This window comes from Calonectris borealis, chromosome 4, assembly GCF_964195595.1.
Source record: "Calonectris borealis chromosome 4, bCalBor7.hap1.2, whole genome shotgun sequence".
In the NCBI taxonomy this organism is placed as follows: domain Eukaryota; kingdom Metazoa; phylum Chordata; class Aves; order Procellariiformes; family Procellariidae; genus Calonectris; species Calonectris borealis.
Window position 1 is genome coordinate 37,849,833 of NC_134315.1, and position 20,875 is coordinate 37,870,707.

General features: G+C 41.0%; 1 protein-coding gene across 1 annotated transcript in view; it reads right to left on the reverse strand.

Annotated features, from left to right (window-relative positions):
- Positions 1-20,875, reverse strand: part of TENM3 (teneurin transmembrane protein 3) — a 126,394-nt gene that overhangs the window by 38,108 nt on the left and 67,411 nt on the right. Inside the window, exons 13-15 of the mRNA XM_075149291.1 lie at positions 8,087-8,354; positions 7,391-7,534; positions 3,992-4,241 (exon numbers count right to left, since the gene is read on the reverse strand). Of these exons, the coding sequence (XP_075005392.1) occupies positions 3,992-4,241; positions 7,391-7,534; positions 8,087-8,354 (662 nt within the window). The remainder of the gene's footprint in view (positions 1-3,991; positions 4,242-7,390; positions 7,535-8,086; positions 8,355-20,875) is intronic.

Below are 20,875 nucleotides of genomic sequence, written 5' to 3' on the forward strand. Positions count from 1 at the left end.
TCCTTTCTTACACTACTGAAATCTAAATTAAAGTACTTCTCTTCAACTCATTTAACATTGCCTCAACCATATTTTTCAATTGTTGGAATAAAGAGTCATCAAATCAATAACGAAATAATTGATGCCTACCAAATTATTTCTTTCTAAAAAGAATTTTTAAAGCTGTTTTCTTCAAGAATATGGAAACATTTCTATGTTTTAATGAACTCCAACAAAAATGAAAAAACTCTTCTTATTTGGGATGAGTTCTCATAGTGAGTAGTGTACCCTCATTAAAAAAAAAATCAACTAATAATTTAAGGATATTTTCTCATTTTATAAAAAAACCCCGAGGTTTGGGAGTGCATAGGATATTGCTATTGAATCAATATAAACTCTCCAATTTGCCATACGTAGATGTCTAATGGCTCCTTTCTAAGATAATACAACAGGCTTCACTTCAGCGTTTCTTTTCAAGCGAAGGTTAAAAAGCTGAGGTAGCTTTAGCTGATAGAAAAACCTCATTAATTCACAGGAGCAAGGCACAATTTGAGCAACGGAGTAACTGTCCAGTGAAAACCACCTTTGTTTCCTAGCCAGAAAATATCTATGTGCACTATGCAGAGCTCAAAAATAGTATAGGGATAAGCAGCCAGCAGCTGGAAAGCTGCACAGAGTTTATTCTATTTCATTGTAGCTTGAAATAATATTAAGCTTCTGCCTTCCACCAATAACAATAAACACAAAGAAGTAAAATCCACAGTCAGTAACTTCTTGACTCATTCAGTATCGCCTAGTCGCTGTCAGTAGCTCTGAAAAACATGCAGTTACATACCAACACGGGCTCCCATAAAGACAAATAACTACAAACTAACTTGTTCTGTCTATACCAAATAATAGTAACAGTGCTTCAAATTTGAAGTGCACACACACATGTGCAAATACACACATACATGCACAGAGCTGTAATGATCTATTTCCCACTGCATAATTTTATCTTGCTTAGACCGATCTTTTAATTCTTCAGCTGTCAGATCACCCACATTACTCTCCATGCAGGAATTTAAAAAAAATACTCTTCCTGCTTCAGTCCCCCCCTCTCTCCCATTCACTCTGTGCCTTCTAAACCATATACCCTCGAAGCTGTTTTTAGGTTTTGCTAATCTTTTTTCTGGCTCTCTACAGACTTGGGATACCGCCATAGCCTACAAATGACCTCCGTGTCTTCAAAGTCCTTCTAAAGATTACTTCTTCCATGAATGCCTATCAGCATTAATCACCCACAGGCAGCAGTGTGTATAAAGACATCAGTTCAGCTTTGAGATTGAAAAAATGTTAGGTCACTGGTACATGAGAGGATAAATTTGATCTGCATTGTCTGTCTAATTTAGAGTACAGGCTCTTTGAGGTGGGAGGCACATCACTCCCTGTGCTGAAGCACTGTGTTTATAGGCGAGGAAAGGTCAGTGCTTGAATAGATAATAGATCTGAACTAGTATTTAGCCTTGTTCATTGGTTTTACTTGGGGAATGCATATTTTAGTGCATTTTCTTAGTTTCAATACCTAGTAATTATATATTGCAAAGTGGTCTGTTGAGGGCAGTTTTCCAAACTGTACTTCAAATAGAAATCTCCTCAGCATTTCACAGGGCTCTGCAAGACTTCACACAGGCAAAAGAAGCTATTTGGTCTCACAGTGTGTCCTTAAGCTGGGGAACCCACGGTCACAGGATTTGGTGGATCCTAAAAGTTTACAGGTGTTAAATAAAAATCAGCTAAATTAATCGAATAAAAAGCTGTCAGGGGATATTAAGCATAAAGAAGCCACTTTTGGCTTAGGAAGCCCCTGAGCAGCAAAGCCCTAAGGCTAAGGGTGGACACTGGGAAAATGCTGTACGATGGGAGAGAAAACTCAGACTCGTAGCAGACCATGTCAGGCTGCACAGTGGGCTCCACACCTCCTGCCCACTGGCTCTACAATTGCTCCTGCAGAGCCAGCTCTCCACAGTCTACGCCTCCTTCTGCCTCAGCCCACTTCACAGCCGATATATAAGCACATGAAAATGCTGTTATACTAATTTGTGCAATATGATTGCAATTTCGCTACCTGGAGCTTCAGCATGTGTAGGCATGAATAAAGGGGAAAAGCTTTAATGTTCTCCCTCACCAACTTTTCTTACATGCGCGGATCTAGTTTCTGAAATGCCGCAGTTGAGCCTGTGACCACAGTTCTGCCAGAGGTAGAAGAGGGCGTCGCTACTAAATCACAGCAAAACAAATGTCACCACGCGTCCGCTCCTTAATCCCGTTTGTCCATTCCAGACTCCCATTTTGAGTATTATTCTGTATTCCATACATATGCCTAGACAATGTCTTAGCCAGCTGCAATCACAACTTTATGATACCACAAGGGATATAATTCTTTTAAAAGTAGTGGAACAAATGCAAATTAAACGTAATAGTGAAAACCTAAAACCATCAAATACAAGAGATTGCCTCTGAGTCACACCTGGAAAATAACATAAAACCAGCTAGACTGTGCATCAACTCCCAATTCTGATCATTAGCGTTGATGCAAACACGTTATTTAGTCATGGAATTTTTTGCCTAACGTGTTTGAAACATACTTTTTTAAACATAAACCCCTTCTTCATAAAGAAGTATGTCCAAAGCAAAGTGAATTTAAAAAAAAAAGGAGAACTGAGATATGACTCTCTGGGATTTGTTTAAAAACAAGGAAGAAAAACGATTGGCAGCAAAAAACAGAAAGGGACCAGCGGGACTGCTAAGCCCTGTACCTAGTAGTTCCACCACGAAGTCTTCCAGGGTTTCATGTATCCAACAAGATTTTAGCATAACTCTGTTTTTGTCTCCTTATCAGCACTGGCTGCTGTGGCACAGCAATTCTAAGCATCCCCTTCTTCTCTTCTGTTCTTGCCCATATTGTAGAGATGCCGGGAAGGATGAATGCTGTACTACAATCCGTCTGATTACTATTGTTTTTATGACCAATCTTATGAATCCTCGTGTACTTTAAAATCTTAACTCTCAGAGTTGTGTTATTATGGGACAATTTCAACTTCCATTATTAAGAGAAGTTCACCTTTAAAGAAATAAATCTCTAAAACATGAGCCTGAAAAGACTCAACATCAAAAGGCTAATGAAATGAACTCACTTGATACTTTTATAATTTTGTTACTTATATGCCATTCTCATCGTATTTGGGGTATCTAATTAACGAGTGAGTTTTGATAGGATCAGCAAAAGTGCTGCCACTTTTGGAATAGGAGTGAGCAGAGATGAGGGGACAGCAAAGGAGGGCATACACAAGCATAAAAAGAAGCCTGACTGTGGACAGAGAGTGATGAGAAAAGAGGATCTCGTATCCGAAAGGACGATACAGCCTGACAGCTGACATAACTAAAACATATGAACTCATTATTTTTGAAAAATACTCCTCTTTTCTAATAATACATCTCAGAAATGACTTCTCCATTATAAGCATTCATTTGTTAAAAAAGAAAAAAGAACAGTTAGAAAAATATAAATCTTCTTTAAGGAATGCTTACCTATGTCTAAAATCTTTATTTCTTGGTGGGAGCAAGTAAAAAAGAACAGAAAAACATTATTAGAAAAACACTCAGAAAGGATGTTAAAAGATGAAAAGAAGGCAACATTTACATCTGTCATTAGTGAGGTGGTGAATGATCGTCTTTTGTCCACTCATGTCGACTACATAGGTTAACTCTTAAAATCCACAGAATAATTACTTTGGGTAGATTAAATTCTCACAGTTTAGATAAGCATAGTTAAAGTATTTTACGAGGGTAAAATTTTTTTACTTTAGTTTTAAATACTTTTTCAAATGCATTAAAATCTTTTGACTCAACTTTTTTTGTTCCCAAAAGCATTTGGAAACTCTAACTTACACAATGTCAGAAATCTATTCCATACTTTAGTTTGCAACAGTAATTCACAACTCCAAAAGTCCGAGATGAGAAAAAAACATACCTTAGCTCCAGAACGCTAGTTACATTTCCAGATGGGAATATCCGCCGAACATAGTTGAAATCCCCCACGTAAAGACTGCCGTCTATCCCACAAGCTAAGGCAACCGGAGCCAATAATTTATTACCATCAGCTTGACCATTACAACTTGGACAGGAGATGCTGCGTCGTCTTCCATTGCCCATGATACTACTAACAACTGGGGGTTGCTGAGATATAAAATGATTTTCACCATTTCCTTTGTATAGGATTCCTGGCAGATAATATAAAAAACACAAAACAAAAAATAGTTTATAAAAACTTGGAATGTATGTAGATAAAATGATGCATAAGTTTTCTAAATATTCTTTTAGTTGATTAATATAATATAATGGACTTTTAATTGTTTCACCACCATATTTTTCTCTCTACAAGCAACAGAACTTTATTAAAACATTTATAGCTATATTTAAGTCACAGACACAGACTAAAATACACACAAAGCATTAAATATCTTGTCCACAAAATGTAGTAGAAACACTAAATATACTAGCATTTACAACCCAAACAAGTTTTCAGTTGTTCTTATTTTTAAATGTTAGTAATCTTAGTAGTTATAATTCAGAATAAAAACTGTCATGTTGAAGGAAATGCAAGGTGTACTGAATGAAATCAAGGTCTGTGTTCCTAAATCCTTACAGTTTGAAATTCACCAGAAATGACTGAAATTCTAACTGTGCATATATTGTAAAAAAGAAAAAAATTATATTTGCAAATAGTATTCCTAAGGTCCTACTATAACTAATTATGAATATGATGTCAAATGTAATCTAAAGTGGATCACTGCTGCAATTTGTAAATATTAATTAACGAGCTACTTCAAAAAGTTGGAGATTGCCTCAATTTTACATTATAAAAGACTCTTTACTCAGCTCACAATAAAAATGTACCTCTGGCAACAAAGTCTGCCTCAATACCATGTCTGCAGTTATAGGCAGTTATTAAAAATGTCAAACCAACAAAAAAAATGTGGTGCCAGGACAACCTGCCTCTTAAACTTAATTCTGCTTTGAGGCATGAAAGGAACAATAATTTTGCAAAGACAAAGCAATGTGCCAGCCGTATTTTTCTTCCTTATAGCCTCCATAGGAAATATGAGAAGAAAAATGCATGCTTTATGTTAAATCTTCAGTCTTAGGGAAAAAAGTGTGAATTTACAGTGTGTTAAAATGTTGCCAGGACCCTCAGTATTACATCTCTCAATGAATCCATCCAGGTGTACTCTACAGATGGTCAACTATTATGGTTTTACTCATAAGTCACAATATGTCTTTCTGTGGTATAATCCATGTAAACCACGTCACTGTACTTTAGCGTGATATGTGTTTTATTTATTGTGTGCCCAGAGTTTCAGAGGCAGTTTGGGGCTGAGGGATACACTTCTCTTTTTAGATGCTTAGAAGAAATTTCAGATGTATTCCTCTTTCTCTCCCCACCCCCAAAATGCACTCTTTATACCTGAAAGATACGAGAAAAAATTCTTTGTTTTCCTCTTTAAATGTTTTAGGTGTCTTCACTACTTTTTAATGTTATAAAATTTAGGAGATTATAAACGTAAAGTCATTATACATGATAGAATTGGGAAGAATGAAAATGGTTTATGGAAACCTAACGGTAAGTAACCTAAATCAAAAGATTTTTCATGAATTTTTCATGAATAGTTAAAGCCAGAATGCATTAACAGTGTACGAAATCCCCCCTCCTATGATTACATCATTTATGACAATCATGGCACCGTAATTTTGCCTGAAAGAGCTGAGTTCTATAATTTTCATCAGAGGAATTCTACAAGTCAGCACAGTGCACTATTGCACCTGATTTATTCTGTCATTACCTTGAAAAATTGGTCCTTCACATTTCTCCTCTATTATCACAGACTAAAAGATGTACATTAGACTATTTACTGCAGTAGTTCAGGATGTCCGTACAAACACTGTCTGCACTCTCCTCTGAATAAATTTGTCCAGCTCATCCACCTTGTCATTACAACTCTCCACTTCGTTTATTCAATTAGACACACGTCACTTTGAAAAGTCATTACTTGTCAAATGTACTCTTGAACATAATTTAAAGCCACCATCAATTTACCTTGTGAACAGAATCGATCTTATATATATTTATAATTATAGCTCTTTACATGTTTAGATGGATTACCTTACAATAATTTGCACAGGGTTTTTTTGACATTTTAAATTAGGTAAAATGACACCTTTTCCCTTGATTTGGGTACCTTTTCCACCAGTCAGAAGCAGTGCTTTAGGTGGCGATAGGAATATCACACCAAAGAAGCTCATGTACTAGTGGGAGACCTCCAAGGGACACCTGGTACTGCAGAAGTGACGTTCTTCCTGCTGAATTACTCCTGGGCTCCTCCTTTGCATAAAAATCCAGTGCAACCAACTCCCACCTTGAGTCATGCGACTCTGCTTATTTCGCCTTTTCTTACATGCTTCCAGCCGAATTTTACCAAATTTCCTCCTGTTCAGTTGAGCTGGGGTTTCCTTAGCATGGCACCCTCCAGACAGTTGCTGAGTATCACACCGGACAAATTTACCTTGGTGCCAAGGCACAGTTCTTATAAACATGTATTGCTCCTCATCTTTCCACTGAAATTAAGGAAGACTCGTTCGCTAGCAAGTGGACTCTGTCCTGAAACAAGGGGCGCAAGTGCCCTCGCCGACTGAAAGCAGCATCATTCGTCACTTGCTACGTGCTGAGCCGACCACAGCATCGCGGGGAGGATTCATCTCAGGGAAGGATTTAAATGGGAGGAGAGTGTAAATGAGTGCTCATCCTCCAGAAGAGATGGTACCCATGTGCTAACTGCTCCCACGAGCATCTGTGCTGGGGCAGGGGATATCATGACACGAAGAGGCGCACCTCCTGTGTAAATGAGGGATTTAATATTGGGAGAGAAGAGCTCTCAGTTTGGCAGGAATGTCTCTTACTGCTGTTTAATTTTCACTCATTGTGAAAACTGGAAGTGAAAACATTGTTCAAGATACTGTTAACATACAGTTAATCCCAATAACGATGCTGACATGTACAACTGCTTTAGAAATAGTGTCTCCTTAGCATCACTCAATTTTTAAAAACAATTTCAACCTTTTTGGGTTGGGTTTTTTTTGGTAAACATATCTAACATAGGCTGACACTGTTAGATGAAATTATTAATGCATATGTGTTTATAGGATGAAGAAATATGACATACACTGTAAAGCTCAAAGCATTTACCATATGCAAAACATTCCATAATTTCCTTTTTTAAAATAACAAAGCACACATTTGAAAAGTTAGAATGAGATACCTAAAGTGCAGCGCAGTTGAGTATTAAAATTAGTAAGAAAAAAATTAACTCCATACCATTCTGAACATCCAACACATGATGTTTATCCAATGTCCAGCCACCCATGTTGGAGGCATCCAGTTCATAACCCTGCAAAATGGCAGTCCGCTTTTCCCAGAGAGTTAGATCCAAGCAAGACTCATACTCATAACCTACAGACACTGAAATAACAGTAAATTTCCGTATTAAGAATAGGATCTTGTTCAGAAGGAGAGTTTAAAGAATGTGATTTCCTTAAATACATTCTCCTGCTCTCCCAGGCTACCTGAAAATCCCTATGGCTTCCCTAGATGTATTGAAAACGCTAAACAGAATTCCAAAATCCTTTAAAAAGCAATCTTGGGTTATTAAAATAATTTTAGTTATTAAAAGTAAGTGGATTAGGACAGGTACAGGGGAAAGCCATTTTGTGAAGTACATCAGAATGCTATTGTGCAGACTAAATACCATAGTGTATTATTAGGCCGAGGGCTACTTCCTGGCGAAGAACTAGAAGTGAAAAATGACTGTGGTCTCTTTTTTCCTTTTGAAGAAATTTTTTTCTTATAATTCACAGTTTAGATTGGTATTTTCTAATATATTTTAATATCCATTGTTATTTCTCATCTTATTCTGCTAAACATTTTCTACTTAATGGATACAAGTATTGGACATGTGCTTCCTTATTTTCAAGACAACAGTAAAAATGCAAAAAAAGTCCATAACACACATACCAACAGCTTCAGATAATCCATAGACTCTCTGGTTGTATGCATCAGTTTTATCCCATATGAAAGTGTAAGCCAGATTTGGGGATGCAGGGAACCATTTTTGGAAAAGTCTTCCCACCACTGCCACCATAAGATGAACCTTCATTAAATTAAATGGTATAACAGATTGGGTCATAGTAATCTTCAGAACAGATTTATATCCTGCAGCCCTGGAGCTTAAGTATGATAACTTCAAATCGGTCCCTGGTATTGTCGTTTCTTCATGAAGTACCTATGCATTCGTAAGAAAAAAATATGGTATTTGAGTGATTTTGAAATGAAACAGAACAATGCAGCTATCATAAAAGGAGGCCTGACATGATGCTACATGACAATCCATTACCAAGCCTTCACTTAATAATGTAAAAAATACATAAATAGATAACAAGATTTCATTTTTTTTTTCTGAAAAGTGAAGTCTAAATTCTTCGTTATACCACTTAGTTGATACTTTCTGCTGAAGGATTTCTATTTTCATTGGGGGAAAGGAAACATGCAGGAGAGAGAAAACATTCCCAACTGCTTTTTCCAAAAGAGGCAAAAAACCATCTTTCATCTAAGTGAAAATAGCCCCTTCTTATGCTGCCACCCATGTCCCAACTATGGATACATAATAAGGGCAGCAGAGCCTCTAAGCCCCACAAAGCTTCAGATTTGGGTTGGGATGTCTAATTGCTCCTGTAGGAGCAGGAAGGACTTTCAGGTGGTTTATTATTTGCATTACCTGTGGATTGTAAATACTTTGAACTTGAGCATTCTTCCATTTATTTCGAAGACAGATAAGTAGGATGCCTCAGGGAAAGCTTTTCCGTATTTCCTGATCAATATTCACTACTCAGACATCAGCTCACCACTTTCTCATTTCAGAGAGGTGCAATGATTCAATTTTATTTTCTAAAGGTTCCTCCCCGCCTCTACCTTGTCTTTTCCTCTGAGCTAAGGAGCTTTTCTGGGTGATGGATGCATGTGAAAGGTTTCTGCGTAACGTGGATGAAGACAGCCTATCCTGTCCTATACCTCAGACAGGACATAAACACTGAGAACCAGCACTTCAGGTGAACAGCTACCAAATATCCCACCTTATCAGAAAAAAAAAGAAAAAAGAAAAAAGTATCTACACACATTTATAAAGATAATGTTTTTCTGGTGGGAAGAGAGGGTAAAGGACACTGAAGCACAAGCCCAGAGCCTTGGTGGTGTCAAAGGAGCACTCTTGGGGAAGTAAATTTGGAAAGCTTCATTTTACTTTCCTGTCTCCTAGTCCTAAAGTCTGAAGACCAAACACTAATTAATATTAGTGGAAAACAGAGAGAGCAGGGAGAGCACTACCACAAATATTAGGCTTGAGACTTCAGTGGGATCAAAAGCTGGCTGCTAAAGAAGTGCTATGTTAGCTCTCTATGCTAGAGAAATCCTTGGACACTGCTTTTAAACAACTGACTGTCTATGTTGAATAGGGTCAAATAATGTGGTTTATGCTCTTGAGGAAGGCAACAGGTGCTACACCATCCTCTATGTTAGCACTTTTGCTGGGATATAAAGAAAGATTTATATGGTATTAATTATATCTATCTCCTTCCCAGTAACAGTAATGAAAAACCAGAAATAGTATTTTGACTTATCGTCTGGCACGAATGGTTATTTACATCTGATATATGTAGGCATGCAACTCTTCTCCAGTAAGATTATAATAGAGCTGTAGGAAGTAAAGGAGGAATTGGAAGATGCTAGACAAATTAAATTCAGATTTAAAAATTCTTAATTCTTAATCTTCGAATGTTTCTTTTTTCCCCACCAAGAACCTGCCAGCATTAAGAAGAAATGGTAAGCAGTACCATCACTTGGAAGGAGGTGAGAGTGGCATCACTTCTGTTTGTAAGTGTCGTGGTTTAACCCTGCAGTCAGCTGAATAGCCATTCACTCACTCCCCCCACATAGTGGGATGGGGGAGAGAATCGGACGTGGCGGAGAGGAAGTAAGATTCATGGGTTGAGATAAAGACAGTTTAACAGGACAAAAAAGGAAGGGAAAATAATAATAATAATAATAATGATAGAAGAATATACAAAAGTGATGCACAATGCAATTGCTCACCACCCGCCGACTGATGCCCAGCCAGTTCCTGGGCAGCGGCCCCCCGCACAGCTTTCCCCTAGTTTATATACTGAGCATGTCATATGGTATGGAATATCCCTTTGGCCAGTTTGGGTCAGCTGTCCTGGCTGTGCTCCCTCCCCGCTTCTTATGCATCTCCAGCCTTCTCAGTCGGTAGAGCACGAGAAGCTGAAAAGTCCTTGACTAGTGTAGGCACTACTTAGCAACAACTAAAACATCAGTGTGTTATCAACATTGTTCTCATACTAAATCCAAAACACAGCACTATACCAGCTACTAGGAAACCAAAACCAGGCCAGTATCCACCCCTTATTCTGTACCATCGACATCATGCCCAGGTCCCACACTTTCCAATACATCCCAATTAATCACCACACTTTTCCTGTCTTTTGATATATACACACAGCTATTGTTCCCTATAAAATGTTTGTTGTGTTCATTTAGTCTGTGACTTTGGGCTCTGTCTGTCACAATAGTCCTTCAGGGCAGGAGAGATGGTGTGTGGTGTTGGATTGTTGCATGCTGAAGCCAGTTCTGGTTCCATCACCGCTGCACTTTGCTCAGTTTCATCAAAGTTAATTCTTCATTAATCTGGGTGATTCTTACTGTAATACCATTGATATGGCATATAGCCACAATAGAAGTGATGATAGACAATGTTGTATAGCAATTAACATCGTACAATTTAATTTATTGGCTTTTTTGACCCAAAATCAAAACCCCTTGAGGTAGACATCGGGCTTCCCCATCCTTTCGCATTACCCACCAAGTGCACCCAGGTCCTTGAGCAAAAGCAATCCCATGAGTGGCTTTGCCTTTGCCCAAGGCAGGAATAACTCAGACTGTCTTCCCCAGCATATTTTTTATGTGCTCCTACGGTACGTAAGAGTTTTGATTGGGCAGAGCCAGATCGACTGGCAGATCCCCTGGTGTTGGCTAACCTGGTGGCTTTTGCTAAATGTGTATCCCAACATTTGAATGTCCCATTGCTCTCAGCGTAGTCTTTAGCAGTCCATTGTATCGTTCAATTTTCCCAGAGGCTGGTGCATGGTAGGGGATGTGATAGACCCACTCAATGCCATGCTCTTTGGCCCAGGTGACTATGAGGGTGTTTCGGAAATGAGTCCCGTTGTCTGACTCAATTCTTTCTGGGGTGCTGTGTCGCCATAGGACTTGCTTTTCAAGGCCCAGGATAGTGTTCTGGGCGGTGGCATGGGGCACGGGATATGTTTCCAGCTTCCACCACAATGAGCACACGGCGCTTGCCCTGTCGGGTTTGTGGGAGTGTGATATAATCAATCTGCCAGGCCTCCCCATATTTATATTTCAACCATCGTCCCCCATACCAAAGAGGCTTTAGCCACTTGGCTTGCTTGGTTGCAGCGCATGTTTCACGTTCATGGATAACCTGGGCAATAGCGTCCATGGTCAAGTCCACCCCTCGATCACGAGCCCATCTATATGTTGCATCTCTTCCTTGATGGCCTGAGGTGTCAAGGGCCCACCAAGCTATAAATAATTCACCCTTATGTTGCCAGTCCAGATCCACCTGAGCCACTTCAATCTCAGCAGCCTGGTCCACCTGCTGGTTGTTTTGATGTTCCTCAGTGGCCGGACTCTTGGGTACGTGAGCATCTACCTGACGTACTTTTACAGCCAGGTTCTCTACCCGGGCAGCAATATCTTGCCACAACGCGGCAGCCCAGATGGGTTTACCTCTGCGCTGCCAGTTGTTCTGCTTCCACTGCTGCAACCACCCCCACAGGGCATTTGCCACCATCCATGAGTCAGTATAGAGACAAAGTATTGGCCATTTTTCTCGTTCAGCAATGTCCAAGGCCAGCTGGATGGCTTTCACCTTTGCAAACTGGTTCGATTCACCTTCTCCTTCAGCAGTTTCTGCAACTTGGCGTATAGGACTCCATACCGCAGCTTTCCACCTCCGATGTTTTCCCACAAGGTGACAGGACCCATCAGTGAACAGGGCGTATTGCTTCTTGTTTTCTGGTTGTTCATTATACGGTGGGGCCTCTTCAGCACACGTCACCACCTCCTCTGGGCATATTCCAAAATCTTTGCCTTCTGGCCAGTTCGTGATCACTTCCAAGATTCCTGGGTGACCGGGGTTTCCTATTTGGGCCCATTGTGTGATCAGTGCCACCCACTTACTCCACGTAGCATCGGTTGCATGATGTGTAGAGGGGACGCTCCCTTTGAACATCCAGCCCAGCACCGGCAGTTGGGGTGCCAGGAGGAGCTGTGCTTCAGTGCCAACCACCTCCGAAGCAGCTTGAACCCCTTCATATGCTGCCAATATCTCCTTCTCAGTTGGAGTGTAGCGGGCCTCCGATCCTCTGTATCCCCGACTCCAGAACCCTAAGGGTCGACCTCGAGTCTCCCCTGGTGCCTTCTGCCAGAGGCTCCAGGTAGGGCCATTCTCCCCGGTTGCGGTGTAGAACACATTCTTCACATCTTGTCCTGCCCGGACTGGCCCAAGGGCTACTGCATGAACTATCTCCTGTTTAATTTGTTCAAAGGCTTGTTGTTGCTCAGGGCACCATTTGAAATAGTTCTTCTTCCTGGTCACGTGATAGAGGGGGCTTACGATCTGACTGTAATTTGGAATATGCATTCTCCAAAAGCCCACAACGCCTAAGAAAGCTTGTGTTTCCTTTTTGCTAGTTGGTGGGGACATGGCTGTTATTTTGTTGATCACATCGATCAGGATCTGACAACGTCCGTCCTGCCATTTTATTCCTAGAAAGTGGATCTCCTGTGCAGGTCCCCTGACCTTACTTTGTTTTTTGGCAAAGCCAGCCTTCAGAAGCATTTGGACTATTCTCTCCCCTTTCTCGAAAACTTCTTCTGCTGTGTTGCCCCACACAATGATGTCATCAATGTACTGCAGGTGTTCCGGAGCCTCACCCTGTTCCAGTGCGGTGTGGATCAGTCCATGGCAAATGGCAGGGCTGTGTTTCCACCCCTGGGGCAGTCGGTTCCAGGGGTACTGGACGCCCCTCCAAGTGAAAGCAAACTGTGGCCTGCACTCTGCCGCCAAAGGGATGGAGAAGAAGGCATTAGCGATGTCAGTTGTGGCGTACCACTTGGCCGCCTTTGACTCCAGTTCATATTGAAGTTCTAGCATGTCCGGCATGGCAGCACTCAGTGGCGGCGTGACTTCGTTCAGGCCACGGTAGTCTACTGTTAGTCTCCACTCTCCATTAGACTTTCGCACTGGCCATGTGGGACTGTTAAAGGGTGAGCGAGTCTTGCTGATCACTCCTTGGCTCTCCAGTCGACGAATCAGCTCATGGAAGGGAATCAGGGAATCTCGGTTGGTGCAATATCGCCACCGGTGCACCACTGTGGTAGTGATTGGCACTTGTTGTTCTTCAACCCTCAGCAACCCCACAACAGAAGGGTCCTCTGAGAGACCAGGCAAGGTGGACAGCTGTTCAATATCCTCTGTCTCCAGGGCAGCTATACCAAAAGCCCACCGGTACCCTTTTGGGTCCTTGAAATACCCTCTCCTGAGGTAGTCTATGCCAAGGATGCACAGAGCCTCTGGGCCAGTCACAATGGGGTGCTTCTGCCACTCATTCCCCGTCAGGCTCACTTCGGCCTCCAATACAGTTAACTCTTGGGATCCCCCTGTCACTCCAGAAATACAAATGGGTTCTGCCCCTTTATAGCTTGATGGCATCAGGGCACACTGTGCACCAGTGTCTACGAGAGCCTTATACTCCTGTAGATCTGACGTGCCAGGCCATCGAATCCAGTAAACCCGGTTGTCCCTTTCCTCCACCTGGCTGGAGGCAGGGCGCCTCTAGATCTTGTCATAGTATTCGTTACTCACCTCTTGTAAATACGAGCCCAAAGTCCCTTCATTAAGATCAGAAGTGAGATCAGCCCTTCTACTCTGTCTGGGGAACTGCCCACTGGAAACTGGAGAGCAATTTTCCTGGAAGAACCCCCTTTTGTGACTGTTTTTCCTTGCAACTCACATACCCACGCCTCTAGGGTTGCGGTAGATTTTACATCCCGCTTCCTCGTTTCTTCTCCGTGGTCACGCAGGTAAAACCACAGGGTGCCCTGTGGCGTATACTCTCTATATCCTCTCTCTCGAGCAAAGGAACACCGACTCCTAATAGCTGAGATACTGGTCTGTACAAGTGGGGAGTAGGACCTATCCTCTTTGCTTCACTAGAACTCCCAGTTTCTCCAACAGCTGAAACGAGGGAGGAAGAAATATTTCCTTCGTGTTCCCAGAGTTGGCCAGCCAATTCATCCACCATTGGTTGCTCTCCATCTTTCCAGGTCAGTATTGCCAATGAGTTGGCATACAATGATGCTATGCTCTGTACAAACTTCTGCCACATGGGTCATGTGCACTGGACTTCATCTGGATCTTTGGATAACTGCTTGTTGTCCAGGTCACTATAAATCACCTCCAACATGGCTAATTCCCGCAGGTACTGGATATCTCTCTCCATGGTGGTCCACTTGCCTGGGTGACATGTAATATCTTCCTTGAAGGGATACCTTTCCTTCACGCCTGACAGGAGTCGCCCCCAGAGGCTGAGGACTTGTGCCCTTTTTCCAAACGCTTTGTCAATGCCCCCTTCCTTAGAAAGGGATCCCAGCTGCTTGGCTTCCCTACCCTCTAATTCCAGGCTACTGGCCTTGTTATCCCAGCATTGGAGCAGCCAGGTGACAACGTGCTCGCCTGGACGACGGCCGAAATATTTTCACATACCTTGCAGCTCACTCAGGGATAGGGATCGGGTGGTTACCATCTCATTTATGAGTTCTTTCTCTTCCTCTTCTTGTGATGGCCCTGCTGCTTCATCATCCCTTACTAAACAAGCTGACTTTTGCTTCCAAGAGTTCTTCCTGTGTATAGGGGCAACAGATACCATCACAGGTTTGTTCTCTGGTTCAGCTGCAGTGCCTGTCGCTGGGGTTTGAGTAGCCGCAGGACCTCTTGCTGGGGTTGGAGTAGCCGCAGTGCCTGTCGCTGGGGCTGGAGTAGCTGCAGTGCCTGTTGCAAGGCTTGGAATAGCTGCAGTGCCTGTCACTGGGGCTGGAGTAGCCGCAGTGCCTGTCACTGGAGCTGGAGTAGCTGCGGTGCCTGTTGTGGGGGTTGGAGTAGCCGCAGTGCCTGTCACCAGGGTTGGAGTAGCAGCAACAGGAACATGCTGGTTTGAACATCCCAAGGATATTAAAAATTCTCAAGAGCTATTGTAACTAGCCTGGAGGAGAAGTGGAAGGTGAAGGAGGGTGTCTCCCCGCTAAATTGACTCTCCGAGGAGAAAAGGTAAAGAGTGTAATTATTAATAGTTTCCGAGAGATGCCGCCCGAAGTACGGCGATGACAGCAATGCTGAGTACAAATACCAGATTAGTCTCACAACCAGCCATTTTATCATATCATAAGCCACTGCTACAAAGTACAGCAAAATTATAACCTTGACCCAGCTCCCAGAGGTGATAAACAGCACAACAGGGAACATACACTGCCAGTAAGGTGTTACATAACACAATGCTGAGAACAAGCACAACAACTTTGAGAGCAAATTAATCAACATTGTGACCAGCGACTATCAAATTAATATCATGCATGTTTATAACAAATCTGTTCTAACGCGCTCTCGTCAGATTTGTCATTATCTCAACCCGTGGAGCCCTACGTTGGGCGTCAAAAGGACTGTTGTGATTTAACCCGGCAGGCAACTAAACACCACACAGCCGTTTGCTCACTCCCCCGACACAGTGGGATTGGGGAGAGAATAAGGGGAAAAAAAGAAAGAAAAAAAAAAAGTAAGATTCATGGGTTGAGATAAAGATAGTTTAATAGGTCAGAAAAGGAAGGGATAATAACAATAACAATAATAATAATAATAATAATAGTAATAATAGTAATGAGTCAGTAGAGCATGAGAAGCTGAGAAATCCTTGACTAGTGTAGGCACTACTTGGCAACAACTAAAACATCAGTGTGTTATCAACATTATTCTCATACTAAATCCAAAACACAGCACTATACCAGCTACTAGGAAGAAATTTAACTCTATCCCACCCCAAACCAGGACAGTAAATCTAGTCTGCTCTCCCTCATTCCAATATATGCACAGTATCTAAGCCAGAGAACAAGCAAATCTTTTCTACACCATCAAAATCCCCTCTCTCTTGAGAGAGAAGTGATTGTGGACATATTCCTTTTCTAAGACTTTGAAGGAAAAACACAAACCACCTAGGAACAAAAGACAAATTCCTCCTCAAGACATCAGCAGGACTCTCATATATGGCACATTTAAAGTAGTCTAACAGATGGAGGTCTCTGTAAGCAAGAGGAGAAAAAGAAATAATACGCTTGTAATAGGACACAATTTAATGGACTTGACTGGTCTTCTGTTACTAGCATTGCTTCTTTTACAACTGTAACTGTGGAAGAGCAGCCTTAAACACTTAGGTGGTCTTCCAGTACTCTTGGCTGAGATAACAGGCAATAAAGAGGACACCCTGAAGTTTCAATTTCCAAGAAATTCCACTGTGTATTTGGATTACTACCAAATTAGAAACGAGGACACTCACACAGTTCTCAGCGAGGTTTAAAACAAAACCTGAACACCGATTATTAGTTTCTGCAGAAGCCTCAAATATCTGCTGGAAATCTGACTTACAATTTCCTTCTTTCCATAAAATATGCACTGTAGTAATTTCTTTTCTTGAGAACTTTAGAAATGTAGAGGTAAGGATATGCATCTCAATCTCTCTCCCATAATCAAGCATTACAAAGAGAATTAAACAGTTTAATGTTCATTCAAAAAGTTAAATCGTCAGACACAGCAGAGAGCATCCTATGGAAACCATGACAACACATCAGTTGTAAAGCAATTGGGAAAGTCACTGGGTATAAAAGTCATATCAGGAATTGCCAACACAACCAAGCTGTCTGTACTTTACCTTTTCCAGATAGAGTATCAAACTACCTTCAGAAAGGCTGATGCCCTAAGGGGACTGAGTTATAGCCCAACCACCAAATTCTAATGGTTGACATTTTATTTATGGATGATCAAGCTTCTTGGAAGGACAGCTATGAAATATTTAGTCTACAGGACTGAGATAAGGGTCACCTCAATTTTCACAAAGACAGAGTTTGTTGTCCTGAGAGTTCAAGTTGGCGACTGAGTCACATAAATTGTGCAGGGCTGCTCATCTCTCCTGGCCAGCAGGACTAAAGCTGTCCAGACTCTGGAATGCTTTCCTGCTCCAAAATATTAATATGATTCAGGTGACATGCTCTGATGGTATTAAGAATCCTGACTAAGGAATTTAATTCAATTAGGGGGAAAAATGCCTGCTGTATTGCTGTGATTTTTTTGGCAAAATGAGCAACTTCAATAGAGGATTTGAGAACAAATTTCACAAATGAGTGCAAACTTTAGTCCTAATGTCAGAAGAAGTAACAGCTGAACTGCTGCATTAAAATGTAACATCATCTTGGTTTGAGGGGGGAAAGAGATGGCATTTTTAGATACAGGTAGATACTGCTATTATGCAAAGGTTGAGACCAAGGAGTACTAAAATTGTACTTCTTTAAGTAGAAGCTGAAACTGCTCGTTTCAAGATGGAAAAATCTTTTAAAAAAAGACTTCCCCTAGAATTGAGGCTCTTAAATGAACTTGTAAAAACACTAATCTTGAGTTAACAATATACAGCAAGGAGAAATGAAAAGGGCAAAAAATACTTGTTTTTTCTAGACTTAAAACATTGCTGAGATACCACAGAGAAGAGAGATAGAAAAAAGCCAGACACGTGTAGAAATCTAAAAATGTGTCCATAAAAGAATAAATCAAGAGGTGTATATACAGTTTCAAACAGAAAGCAAAAGAGAAGAAAACCAGAAAACGTGCTTGAAGTTCTGGAGATTTTAGCTATGTGAAACTAGGATGCAGCATCCATGTAATACTGGAATATCTAGACATCCTATTATACTGCCCTTTTAAGTGATAAAATAGGTTAATTTCTTTGCTGAACATCTGGCCACCCTGAAGTTACAATCATTTTTATTAAGTCACTGAGGCCTGTATTTTACCCTGAATTCTTCTGGGTAAATAAATTTTGCCAACTTCTGCTGTATAGTATTGCCAGTAGTGAGAGAGAGTCAGGGGAGAGGAAAAAAAAAAGAACATACAATTTGAAGGAAAACTTTTCAGTCTTCATTCTCCCACACACTTGAGGTGACGGAAACAAGCTGCTCGGGACCTGCAGAAGGCATCTTGCAAGCATACGTAACAATGGATATCAGAAGTTTAGGAGAAGGAAAGCCTCAAAAACTCAATTTCAGAATTGCTCATTGTGACTCACATGTGCGTTTCTACCAGACCACACTGCAATATGTGGCAAACAGACATTTATTATATTAGGAAAAAGACAACAACAATATTACCTAACATGTACAAGCAGCTCCAGCTTAACCTGATCTCCCTCGTCTGCATGCAGTTTACTGTCTTGTTCCACACTGATTAATCTCAGCTAGTTAAGTCTAGGCAGAGCATGCTAACTTGCAATTAAAAGTAGCTAAATTCATGCCTAAGTAGTCCAAATTTAGTTAACATGTTATTTATTATCATCCCTCTTGAGTAGTGATCTGCTGGTTCTGTGACCACTCCTTTACCCACTGCATTTGTTCTGTCCCCTTGCTTGCCTTCTTTTTTCCGTTTTCTTTTGTGCTGCTTTTTTGGTACAGACTTTAATTCCCCCTCTGATCAATTTGGGATTCATAAACCACTAAGTACACTCTTTTGGAAACATTATCTCCAAGGGATGATGAAGCACTTCAAGGTATGATGATTACAGCAGCACATCATTTTCTCCTGTAGTACGTGACAGTGAGTGCTGTCACACCACACGAACAGGGTGACTAATACTGACTGAAGGAACAGAGGGAACGGTTTCTTTCTTTGTGCCTTCATCCAGTCTCCCACACTTTAAACTGGCATTGCCCCTTTTTTATGAAAAGATCGACAGCAGTTTCTCTGGAGCTGGACAGACAGTTTTGAATGGAATCTGGTTCTGCCCATCTTTTATCAGAGTAGTGAATTTTTTGGGAGACAGACTGTTGAGCATTATGCATTTCTGAGGGGAACCTGACCCTAAAGGGGTACATCCCAGGCATGGCTGTGCAGATCCCACTTGCCAAAGCAGGGGATTACATGTGTGATGAGCAAAGAATGTAGAAGAAAATACTGCTTGATGTTTTTTTTACACAGTACCAAAACCAGATTTTTGCATACATAATGACTATACTATTTTTACCTCATCATAAAGGACTCCTCAACACCAACTGCCTAGGATCCTCTGAGAATACAATCTCTCCTTCCTGCTGGTTTTCTAGGGAAATCAACTTGACCCAACAGTCCTGCCTGTCAGACCTCCCACTTCACCACTTTTGAACTACTGATAGCCAATTTCAACCACATTTGAAATAACAGTAGAAATCTCTAAAGATAATTCAGTTCCTTTAGGGTGTATGAAAAAAAGGGGTCAGATATGGAAGAAGTAGCCAAGTTGGTACTCCCATGAGAAAAAGGCTGAATGCAGTCCGTGGGGGAAGGACGGGATGTGGCAGATAGCTGGAATTATAGCAATGGGTGGGAATTAGTAGGAATCCAGACTTCATTAGTCCCACTGCTCATGAAATGACTTGTTTACCTAGACAAGTGTTTTTGGAAAATACGTATTTTCTGACATTCTTCTATTATTACTCTTTTCTTGATTTATACCCCATCTATCTAAGCCATTTTCCATCACTTCAGGAACTGAATCTATCATCTGTTGCCAAAACAAGTAAATCAGAGCTGTTTTTCAGTGGACTGTGTTTTGCAAATACTTTCTTTTAATTGACTTGCAACTATCAAAGGCACAGAAATGATAGTGAGGATAAAAGCAACAATTTTCTAGCACAGTCTAGATTTGTATGAGCATTTAGTTGTAATTTCCTTACATCTTTACTTCAAACCAGCTCCTACCATGAATTGCTTAATGATTTTGCTCTTAAGGGCTCTGCATGAAAACATCTGAATACATTTTCTATGTTTCCCTTGAAAAGATGAGGACATTTCTTAGTGAATGGGAGAAAGAGTACCCTATGTAATTAAGACATTGTGAAGGTGGGGGAGAGAAAAAGAGAGAGAAAGGAGAGGGAGAGAAGGGAAAGGGAGGGAAAGAGGAAGGCAGAGGGAGTGCTGTTTCACTGGGAGAAGTTTTATCAGAAATCAATAATGAGATAAATATTACTTCTTGAAATGCAGCTGTGCTTTAAAAGCTGAGGAAGACTATATTATGCTAAGTTATTTGAGATGGCAGAAGTTAATACATCTATGTTAGAGAAAAAAAATTCCAGCCACAGCTTTTTCTGTTTAAAGCAAGGTTTTGATGTTAAGACTTACTTTCAGTATTGCAAGTTCTGAAGTAGATTAGCATACACGCTTATTGGCTTGTAAGCCTGTCCTCAGTGTTACAGAGAGTTCTTTTAGTTTATAAAAATCCGAGTGTCATGCTATTTATTACGACTAAACAGACAAATTGAACTGTACAGGTCTTTCAGACATAGTGGAAAAACACCTTTCACTTT